This window comes from Cololabis saira, chromosome 14 (genome assembly GCF_033807715.1).
Source record: "Cololabis saira isolate AMF1-May2022 chromosome 14, fColSai1.1, whole genome shotgun sequence".
NCBI classification, from domain to species: domain Eukaryota; kingdom Metazoa; phylum Chordata; class Actinopteri; order Beloniformes; family Belonidae; genus Cololabis; species Cololabis saira.
In genome coordinates this window covers 37,113,706-37,125,561 of record NC_084600.1, presented here as the reverse complement: position 1 = coordinate 37,125,561, position 11,856 = coordinate 37,113,706, and the positions used below count along the sequence as shown (strand labels likewise).

The window sequence follows — 11,856 nt, the reverse complement described above, 5'->3', positions numbered from 1 at the left end:
TATCTGATTGCCTTTCTTTTGTGAAATAAAAAGATATTTTAAAAAAAGTATCTCTATATATTTTTTCTTAATAATCAATTCAAACACCAAAAGTTCGACACACAGGTACTATTCAACATGTACAAACTGATGAATTGAAATGTCAAAGAATTGGAGGTATAATTGATTATAGCCCCACAGCTCCGACCCTTAAAAGTCTTATTTTGAAATTCTGGTTCCACAATACCTGTGTAGGAAACTACACAGGTATTGTTTGTGTGTCAAACATAAATATAGTTATTGTACAGCACTGCAGTTTTCAGAGATTCAAATATGTTATCCTGTAGTAGCAAAATTATATCACCAGAATATTTTTACAGGTGCATAGCTAAATGTTATTACATTTGGTCTTCAAAATAGAATTATTATCATTGTTTATAATTATTATTTTCAATCATTCTACATATGTAGTTTTTAGTAATTTTCACCAGTGTTTCTTTCATAAAATAAGAATAGCTTTAAGAGTGAAATATAAAAGAATACTTTCATCTGAAATGTGAGTATAAAGTTCTTTAAAAATGAAATCCTCAAAAAAATATGCTGTACTTATCTGAAGAGTTAAAAATCTAAGCTTCAGTAAAAGTCAATGTCAGTCAGTGTGTCATAGATCAATATATAGAGTTTTAATGTGTATGAAATGTGTATATAACTAGTTATAATTAGCCTTGCGATCGATTGGCGAGCTGTCCAGGGTGTACCCCTGCCTCCCGCCTCTAATGAACTGGGATACGCTCCAGCAGACCCTGTGACCCTGAAAAGGATAAATCTGTATAGAAAATTGATGGATGAATAATTATAATTATATGGGTAAAAAAAAAGCACACCAAAATGTGGCAACTGTTAGTATAAAAATGTTTATTTTACAACAAATATGGTTCTCAGATCTGAAATAATCAATGGACAACATATATATTACAATCAGAATGTAAAATAAGGTATTATAGTTAACTGCTTGTAACACTGAAAAATAGACCTCTTCATTCTGAGACAAATAGTAACTATGCGAAGAATGCAATCCCAAGTGAAACCATACTTAGCAGGCGTACTTTGCATAGCTCTTTATAAATTCATCTTTTAACCAAATGACTACCCATCCCACCAGCCAGCTTCATATCCCTATGCTGTATATACCACGTCAAAGTCAGTGTAGTGTCACACTTGCTGGTGATGTTATGTCGGCTTCTTTGCACCTATGCAGTGGATTCGAGATCAAGTTGGGCGGTGGAGTGGATAACATCTCTTGGAAGACTTTCTCGGGCCTCTTGCATCTTTCTCCTGGCCCTCTGGAAAGCCTCTGACAGAAAAACACGGATACAATGTAATTAAAATGCTGTGTAAAAACTCTTTTGGGCTCTATGGTCAAACTAGCTGAAAAGCAAAAATCACAAATTTCCATATTTTGTGTTTAAATGATGAAAACTCATGACTTCATAATGAACCCATGCTCCAACTATTTTCTACATTATGTTGATCTCTACATTTTCAGAACTTTGGCTCCATGGCCACTGAAAATCGAATTCATTTTACCCAGTACGTTGCAAACAGCTCCTTGCTGACTAAATCCTCCGAGCTGATCCACAACTTTCTGTCTCCTCTTCTTCAGGATGGCAGCATCAACAAAAGCCCTGAACATAGCATAGAAACATTGAATCACACTGTAACTCAAAACATTTCATCTTTCGTTAAAAATAATAAGTAAATTATCAGTTTCAAAGTCTTTGCAGTTTCAAGGCTATAATAGGCTTGCAAGCCTGATAGAAAGCCTGATTTATTTTCCCTTGCACACATGATATGATGTGACCCTGTGCTTACCTGGCCTGCTGGATGCAGTGCAGAGTAAAGGTGACACTTCCTGTGGTTTCAGTGCTAAAGCCAAAACGACTCAGCCGGTCTCCCTAAATTCAAACACACACTCATATTAACAGCATAACACATGTCAACTTGGGAGGGGGGGGTGACATTCACATTTATCAAAGGCAGGCTGCAGTTTTAACCAAGCCTTAAAGAGGAAACTGAGTTCAATCCTTTTTTGTAATTTGTCGTAATTTCCTCTGGTATGTGTTGTGCTGCTGTTTTTAATATATTGCATTCTATTTCCCTTTTTGTATTTTTCGATCTTGCGATTACAGTCTGCATGCCATATGTGAGCTTAGCTGTGGCCTTACCTGAGTGTTCAGGGGTGAGCTGACCTGCTCAGGTATCAGAGAATTTGCCAGCTTCTCTGGGAGAACGGCCCTCAGCTCTGTTCTTATCTCACAGACTACCTCAGACTTTCCCTTTAAACCCTCTCTTCTCTTGGTTACTTGGTCAGTTGGGATGGCTCCACAACAGTGACTATCAGATGTCTGCGACTACTGTGTTTTTACTTAATTAGGAAATCAACGACATCCTGATGATGTCTGTCTGTGATGCTACATCTAGGTTGAAACTGAGTGCTTCCATGTTTTTATATTTTTCATCATTAAATGATCATTTCAATAAAAGCTTTTACACTTTTTGCAAGAAGTGTGTTTTGAATCCACTTTTTTCCCCCTGTCAGCATTTGTATCCTTTCCACACGTTTTTTTATCTTCCAAGCATTTTGGAATCTTCTATTTCGTAAAAGATAAAACTTTCAAAGATCTGATTTTTCAAATGCCGTTTTAATGAAATCTCTGCATTTGTAATACCTCAGGTATGCATGCATTTTGTTTGGTCATACACTGAAGAACACAGAAGATTTTACAGGGTAACCTTTAAAATCTGCAGGAGCCGTTTATCAGAACAAGGTGAAATCAATCATTTGAGAAGTTGAGCTCACCTTGAAAGTTCCTGGGATTCTGACAAAGCTGTGATCTTCAAGCTCCGCAGAGCCTCCAATAAAGAAGCGCCTCAGTGCAGAGACCGTCCCCATCTGAAGAGGTCTCCATGTGTGGCATGTTATAGTGTGCTTACCTGGCATGCAAACACACAACACAAATAAAACATATAAGAAAGGATAATGAGACAATTTTTTTTTTTGCATATTTGACAATCAAACCCAACAACCTCTCCTAAAATAAAAATAGAAAATAAGATTAATAATGAAATTCCTGTTCAATATATTTTGCTAAGGATCATTTGTGAGGCGGCCTCTGGTTAAATGATGAACTTATATATTCATTTAGGACTGTTTTTAATAAAGGCAACACTATGTACATGCAGTCAAGGGCTCGGGAAAAAGAAAACCATTCAAACTTTTTGTAAATTGAAAAAGGAAATAGAGTCATAAAGTGATCAGATAAATCAAGAAATGCTTTGATTCCTGCAACCCTAATCTGTGAGTGTTTAGGAACATGCAGCATACCAGGCACAGCAGGAAAAAGCAGATAACCATAGCCCTCTGTGCGATAGCGCTGCCACGAATCCAGGGAAAGAACCTTAAAGTAAAGCACTGGCCACTGGAGGATTGAGTCTGAAATTACAAAAGAAAATGTGTGGTTGTTTTTTTTAAAGCAAGAAATCTCTAAAAATCATTATTCAGTAGCTGACACTAACCTTCACTGTCCTTTTCACTCATGTAAAAAGCCTCAAAGGTGAAAGGGTAACTGAAGAAAGCAACATTTTCCTGTTGGCAGATATCCAATTGTGTGTTTAACAAATGCCTGTACCTGTGCACTGAAAATCCTCACATACATGTACCACATATTGATCCATACTGTCTCAAAAATTAAGCACATACAGTCTCAGCAGACCAAAAAGTCATCAATTATTTCATCATCATATTTCATCATATCATTTTCGTTCAGCAAAAACTATGTCAAACTACAGAAGCATCTATACATCCATCTATTACATTTAGCTTAGCAACCTTACCCATATTATAAATAATAATTTGAATTTATAGTTTTCTGTATAGTATGCCATCAGTCTTTTACATAATTCTGTAGAAATGTTGTCTCATTTCAGTTAAGTTGAGGAGCAGACTTTAACTGGGCCACAGCAACCCATTGATTAATCTCTCTTTCAGCCATTCTGCTGCAGAACTGATGGTATGTTTGGAGTCTTTGTTCTGTTATATGAACCAATTTGGGCCAAGTTACACATATGGCCACACATATGATAGAAGAAAAATTTTGGGATACAAATTTGGTAACCTTATAATAGGCAGAAGGTATAATTTTCTCACATGGCTGTAAAAAACATACCTGCCCAAGAGATTTGGTCCGGCAGGTCTGAGTAACCCCCGATAGAGGATGAAATGGCAAGCTGGACCAGTCTTAAACAAACAAACATTAATTCAGTTAAAGTGGCAAACCTGAAACCGAAACTGAACCTATTTTGGTTAAAGGACAGTCCGTAGAGATAGTACCATCATATAAATATCTTGGTGTGCACGTGGATTGTAAACTGGACTGGAAGACAAACTCCAATGCTATTTTTAAGAAGGCCCAGTCCAGATAATTTTTCTTACGGAAACTCAGATCATTTATCATCAGCAGATCCCTTTTAAATGTTTTTTATAATGGCATTTTAGCAAGTGTCCTTTTTTATGCGGTTGTTTGTTGGGGTGGCAGCCTGACATTGGAGGACAGGAACAGGATTGATAAACTTATTAAAAAGGCAGGATCTGTCATTGGTATGAGCCCTTCTTCTGTGGAGGTCATAACAGAGCAGAGGACTAGGAGAAAGCTCAGAGTTATCCTGTCCCAAGATGATCATCCCCTGTACAGCTTTTTTTCGAGAAGTAGCAGAAGTAGATGGCTTCTTTTGCCCAGATGCTCCACAGAGAGATTTAGGAAGTCCTTTGTTCCTGCAGCAACCAGACTTTTTAACTTGGACTGCTGATGTCATGTCTTGCTGCTATATTAACCCTTGTACTGCAAATTGCACTTTAAACTGCAGCCACTCTTTTAGACTGCCATAACTTGCTGCCATATTCTCTTGTACAGTGCACTTTTAATTGCAGCTATATTCTTAGCTGTTTAATTTGATGCTATACTTGTCTTGCACATTGCACTTTTAAATGGATTGTATTCTTTTTCTTTTATCTCCCTTTTTTGGGGGGTCATTTTCTGTTGTATTGATCCACTGCTATCCCTAGGTGGAGACATGTTAATGTGTATTGTTGATTGTTCTATGTTGTATTGTTGTGGCCATGGTGGCAATGAAGTTTCCCCTTGGGGATTATTAAAGTTGAATCCTATCCTATCCTATCCTATCAAACTGAGGTCTCAAGAAAAAGACACTGTATTTGACTCACTATTTGGATGTTCCATGAAGAAGTGGACGTAAAGATTGTCATATTCAAAGCCTTTAGCTGAGACTGTGTGAAGACAAAAAGAAAGGGAAGAATTAGTAAATGATCATTTTTAATCCTAAAGATATTTGTCATGCTCAGCGCAGACTTCCTACTCACCTATCTCTCCATTCATCATGTAGCGCAAAATACCGAGAGGGGGCTGGACAATAGAGATTTTGTTGGAGCAAAGAGAGACAGTAAGATCAATTCATGACCACTTATTAAGTTAGCGTTAACATTTGATCAGTTTTTTTAGTTATGATTTCACGAAAAATGCCAAACTTTTCAAAGAATATCATTAATTTTTGGCCTAATAATCTGATAAAACAATTAATGAAAACTAAACATGGGTTCTAGGAATTCATTATGAGTATGTTCTTGGTTAAAAGTCTTACCATTTCAAAGTCCTGTCCAACAAGACTATTGAGGTACTCCTTGTGCCTTGCATACAGCTGGGAACAGAGTGTAAATGTGTTGATCAAAATTAATCTGCAATTGGACTTCATGATCAATCATCTTGACATGAACACTCATATATTATACTCTTATACTCTTTAGTTCTTTTCTGGTCCTGAATGAAAAGGAAATGGTGACTCACAACTTTGTACATGCTTTCCTCCCTTTCCTTTTCTTCTGGTTTCATGGCTGTGGACACATTCTCCACAGTAAGACGCCAAACTTCTCTCCTCTTTGTTAGAATCCTTCACAAAAGCATAAACATCACCCTGACTAACATTTGATGTACTGAACATTTTTTACTGTAGTAAATGTAGGTGTTTTTCCAATCCAATATTTCTTAATATATAGTGCAATCAACATAGACTTTAAGATGCTAGTGTAGTTAAAACATTGCACAGGATTGAGCCTTTTCTTTTTTCTTTTTTGTTTTAAATCATACACAAAAAAAAACTAAAATGACAATAAATGACAGCAGATGGAATAAACTTGAGCTGATTTGTTTCCTTTGATGTTGTGAACTTGCCTGTGTGGCTCTCTGCCATTGTTGAAGTCAGGTTTTACAATGACTGTTCCATTGCCATCTGTTTTTATGGTGACCAGCAAACACTCATTTTCTCTCTGTCCCACCCTGAGAAATAATACGAGAAATGCAACATCATCAGACAAGAATTCTTGACTTGGAAAACAGCCCAACATGTTGAAATATTGCATACAAGCTTCCTCTCAAAGGGATAACTAAGACGGAGACATACAGCTTTACTGATAATTTCGATCCAAGATGCAGTATACTTATTAAAAATGTACATACAGCATTATGTTAATTACGGTAACAAGGATGTTTAGGAATAAAGCATGGTAATCTAGATGTCTGTGATGAGATACCTGATACAGACTTTATATAACACCAGTATGAATAAGACCAATAAATGAATATTACCCACAAAGCAGAATAAGACTTAAGTGACGGGAAATTGGGTTTAAGGTCTTACTTTCCAGGAGGACCCAGGTCCCCCATGACGTGCATGGTCTGCATGACATTATTCACCACATGACTGCTCTTCACAAACTCTTCCGTGGGCTCCCAGTTGATTATTCTCGACTTAGGGACACTAGAATCCCTGCAAAACGTGCAATACCATTTATTGCACTACTTGACTGTTTCCATGTGTTGATTACATGTCAGCTGATGCACATTTGGATGAGCTTTTCTTTATAAAATTCCACCTTAACATAAATAAAAACGTCAAATTTATTTATCATTTAATCTGAAAACATGAGCTGGTCTATAACTTACATGGTGCGCCGTTCTTGTCGTCTGTTTCTCACGCTGGCCATTCTCTCAGCCAGGAAGGTGGGGCTTGATTTTGTTGTGGTCAGCAAGTCAGTGTGCTGTTTTCAAGAAAACAAGCAACTTTAGCATTTTACAGATGGTAAATGAAAATTCTGGGTCTCAAGCACCTTTTTAAGTTAAAATTTAGTTTTAGTTAAGTTGAGTTAGGACGTTTTTAAACTGTATCATTATTTGCTTTTCTGAGCCAGTTACATGTGTCCTGAAAATGACAAATATAAACTTGTATCGTATCGTATCGTATCTTATCATGCTCAGTTTAACAACAAAACGCTTGATAAGAAATAAACATTTGTAGGATGCAACATCTTATAAAATTATTACAGGTCTCACAAATCTAAAAGTACTGACCACACTCCACAAAAGTAATATATAATAGATTGATTTGAATTATTTGAATCTTCAGGATTGAAGATCGGCTAGCACAAAGTCATGGAAATAATTAAGAAACTCACTTTTACTATATGTCCAACAAATATTATTTGGCCTTGACTCTTATGCGGTGACAGAATCCAATAATTCTGCCATAATCCTGTCTTGTGTATTGTTAGAAGATGCGACTGTTGTGGGGGGGATCAACATACCACCTGGTGGAGTGGAAGACAGTTGGTGTAGCGGTCGTGATCAGTGTATGTGAAAATCCTTTGATTTCGCCGGCCCTTGCCCTTGCTAAGGGCCTTGACCTCTGCATGGTACTGTCGATCCAGCGGCGTCTGACATGCCGTTTCATTCTGGAACAACTCCATCTCATACTGGAACCACAGACAGATAAACATGGTGGTGGAAGAAATAGATAACGAGGACAAATGTGTGTTAATTATTACTTTATTGGAAAATGTTGCAGTAGTAAACACAGCTATGACTTAAATTTGTTATTTGTTTTCATAGTAATTAGCAGTGAAATGAAGATACTAAACAATTAAAATTCTACCTGACTGAAGAGTTTCTCCTGCCAGCCCACCAGAACCTCTTCCTCATTATCACCTGTTAAAGGAATAACATGAATTTCAATGTGTTAAAATAAGCTTTGAATGAAGCACCTACTCTGCCACGTTGGTAATACGGTTGTTGACAAATGCTGTCTTAGTCTGCAATTATCCTGAATGTAAATATTTACAAGCAGTGTTCATCACTATAATCTGTCGTTATTTGACCTGTCTGAGCTTGTGATGCGAGGGTTTCCAGTTCGATGTCCGCTCCCTCCTGCTGGGACAGAACCTGCCGCTGCAGATGCTGAGACAGCGCCGCCGTGGAGGTCACCCTTTCTATCCGGACTCTGAAAAAGTACAGACACAAAGAAATACCGTGGTATAACCTAAACAAGCATAATAATCCATGGCCCAAAGCCCAATATTTCACTTGTCAGTACTACTCAAGGTGACCAAACTTGCTTATGATTTTTGAAAATATCTATGTCTGTAGATGATATTTTCGGTTTGATAACCCTTCCTGAATGGCAGCTGTATCATAGTTTGAGTGACATGGTGTGATGATTCTGTACTTGGTTAACCTTCTTAACCTTCTATCTTAAGCTGCATTTGACACAGTTGATCATAACATTCTTCTCAGCAGACTGGAAAAGTGGGTGGGACTTACCGGCACTGTGCTTCAATGGTTTAAATCTTACTTACAAGATAGGGCCTTCTTTGTGTCAATAGGAAACCATGAGTCTAAGAGAACCAAGATCACATGTGGGGTTCCTCAAGGGTCTATTCTCGGACCGCTTCTATTCAACATCTATATGCTACCCCTAGCTCAGATTATGGAACATCACAACATTTCCTACCATACTTATGCCGATGACACACAGCTCTATATTTCAGTGTCACCACATGACTACAGTCCCCTACTCTCATTGAGTAACTGTATTCACCAAATCAATGAGTGGATGTGCCAGAATTTTCTCCAGCTAAATGCAGAAAAGACAGAGGTGATCATTTTTGGCCCTAAAAATGAAAGGGAAAAGATCAGCGCTCACCTTGGCTCAATGTCATTGACAGCTACAAATCAAGCCAGAAATCTTGGTGTAATTATTGACTCAGATCTGAACTTCAACAGCCATCTAAAGTTTATCACTAAATCTGCCTATTACCACCTAAAAAACATTGCTAGAATTAAGGGGATTCTGTCTAAACAAGACATGGAAAAACTTATTCATGCATTCATTTTCAGTAGGTTGGATTATTGCAATGGCATCTTTACAGGCCTTAACAAGAAATCTATCAGGCAGTTGCAGCTGATCCAGAACGCTGCCGCCAGAGTCCTTACAAACACCAGGAAACTGGACCATATTACACCGGTCATGAAATCACTACACTGGCTTCCAGTTAGTCAAAGGATAGAGTTTAAAATCTTACTGCTGGTCTACAAAGCACTGAATGGTCTTGGACCAAAATACATGGTTGATCTGTTAGTTCCTATGAAGCTCCCAGACCCCTTAGGTCTTCTGGATCTGGTTTGTTGTTGTTCCCAAGAACCAGAACCAAGCAAGGTGAGGCAGCGTTCAGTTATTCTGCTCCTCACCGGTGGAACAAACTTCCTGTAGACCTGAGGTCTGCTCCAACTGTCAGCTCCTTTAAATCAGGGTTAAAAACATTACTGTTTACTCAAGCGTACTCCTAAATTAAACTTACCTGCTGTATTCTACTGCCTTTATTTTTAACAGATTGTGCTTTTTATTATTTTACTTCTTTTCTTATCATCTTATTCAATCATATTTGTTATTTACTGTCTAATTATGTCGAATTATTTACTGTCTAATTATGTCTTGCCGCTTTTAATGTCAATGTAAAGCACTTTGAATTACCTTGTGTTGAATTGTGCTATACAAATAAATTTGCCTTGCCTTGCCTTGCCTTAAGTACACACAGAACTTGATAGCCTAACTATAATCAGATCTTGACATATTCCCATTAATAACGATGTTAATTTTGTTTACAATATTGTTATTTATATAATGTTGTTTATAAACCTAAGCTGGGTCCTTATCTCATTGCAGTGTCCTTTATGTCCTGCATTTGCATGATAAAGACCAGTTTGTTACATCAGCCTAGCGGCTGTTTTTAGTTTCATAGGAGCAAAATGATGCTCTTCTAGTTTAAAGTTTAAGGCTCACAATGACCTGCAACAATGATAAAGTATGGGTATTTTATACATTTCCTGAATCCTTATGGTCCTGTGAGTATTCCAGTTTTTGTAATTTGTGTCTCTGTCGTTCCAAGATGACACATGGATAAAAGATAGTATATATTTTAGGCAAAAATTGTGTAAAAATGTGTCGTTTATAGTTTAAAGAGCTGCAGTGACCTCTATGTTGGTCAGAAAGATTCACATCTTAGCGTGAATGAATGCTTAAAATGATACCAAACACAATATTGTGAAACATTGACAGATATCCTGTACATGAGTCTAAACCAGGATATGCAGCAGCATCTAAATGTAATGTTCTGAAGGGGGTGGGTAACTTCATGAGCTGATAACTATGATACAGCTGCCACTCAGGAAGGGTTATCATACCAAAATATCATCTACAGACATGGATATTTAAAAAAATTTGAAGCAAGTTTGGTCACCTTGAGTGGTTCTGATATCTGGTCTGGCCCATGGACTATAGTGTCACAATGGCCTAAAGAAAAGATAGATCTACCCATCAGCTTAGGATAACTTACTTTATTTTCAGGTTTTTGATGGCGTCCCTGGACCGATAGACGGCCTCTCCGGTATCGGTGCTCCAGCAGTCCGCCATGAGAAACAATCAGCCCGGCTATATTAGCCGTTTATGACACTTTACACACACAGACACAAACTTGACATTTAGCAAAAGCTTAACATTTGTGATTTAGAGCATAAAAAGTCGAAACAAACACTTGATGTTGACGGTAACACATGTAATCAGGAGACTACATGCTTAAGAAATTAAGCAGTAAAGAACACCGTAAATGGGTAGTTGTCGTTTCCATAGCGATGCAGGCCTTTCTTCTTCGGCTGTGGAATCTGACGCATTAAGAAACACCAAACACAGCGCTTATCGCCACCTAGTGACCGCTCCTTGGATTAACAAAAAAGTTCACTCATATTGAAAAAGTTTAATCTCATAATTATAATTTTAATAATAATAATAACGTTCCTTTATTAGTCCCACAATTGGGACATTCCTTCTCTGCATTTAGCCCATCTGTAGTTAAACTAGGAGCAGTGGGCTGCCATTTGTACAGTTAAGATAAGATATTAAGATAAGATAAGATATTCCTTTATTAGTCCCACGGCGGGGAAATTCGCAGTGTACAGCAGCAAAGGGGATAGTGCAAAACAAGAGGCATCAATAAAAATAATAATAATACAATAATAATATCAGAGTATGACACACTATAAACATTACTGGTATATACAATAATAATAATAATAATAATAATAATAATAATAATAATAATAATAATAATAATAATAATAATAATAATAATAATGATAATAATAATAATAATAAAAACTGGTATACTGGTATATAAAATAGATAACAGATGGATATTTACATAATTGTTCGTTGCAGTGAATGATATTGCACATTTACTATAATATAAAATATACTCACAAACCTAATAATGTGTTATTATCATCAGTTGATATTGTGGAAAAATGTCAATTCCCTCATCCACTTCCAATTCATAAAAACAGTGGTGTTTAATATATTTCCAATACAGCTATTACTTCTGGGGCTTTTCTATGAAGGGTTTGCATGTTCCCTTTATGCTTG

At 37.0% G+C, this 11,856-nt stretch overlaps 1 protein-coding gene across 3 annotated transcripts; it reads right to left on the bottom strand.

Annotated features, from left to right (window-relative positions):
- Nucleotides 1–892: 892 nt before the first annotated feature.
- mks1 (MKS transition zone complex subunit 1) lies at nt 893–11,060 on the bottom strand. Of its 3 annotated transcripts, XM_061739185.1 has the most exons (19): nt 11,040–11,060; nt 10,775–10,890; nt 8,261–8,382; nt 8,038–8,090; nt 7,691–7,858; nt 7,053–7,147; nt 6,748–6,876; nt 6,282–6,386; nt 5,898–6,000; nt 5,695–5,751; nt 5,417–5,459; nt 5,261–5,323; nt 4,206–4,276; nt 3,556–3,625; nt 3,365–3,472; nt 2,840–2,973; nt 1,852–1,934; nt 1,567–1,664; nt 894–1,333 (listed from the first exon to the last, which is right to left on the bottom strand). In XM_061739185.1, exons 2-19 carry the CDS (start codon nt 10,849–10,851, stop codon nt 1,230–1,232), a joined length of 1,683 nt encoding a protein of 560 aa, XP_061595169.1. In that variant the 5' UTR covers nt 10,852–10,890; nt 11,040–11,060; the 3' UTR covers nt 894–1,229. The 3 variants fall into 3 exon arrangements, with proteins under 3 accessions (XP_061595170.1, XP_061595169.1, XP_061595168.1); XM_061739186.1 differs by lacking the exon at nt 11,040–11,060 and having other exon boundaries at nt 893–1,333; nt 7,694–7,858; nt 10,775–11,004; XM_061739184.1 differs by lacking the exon at nt 11,040–11,060 and having other exon boundaries at nt 10,775–11,003.
- Nucleotides 11,061–11,856: the final 796 nt, after the last annotated feature.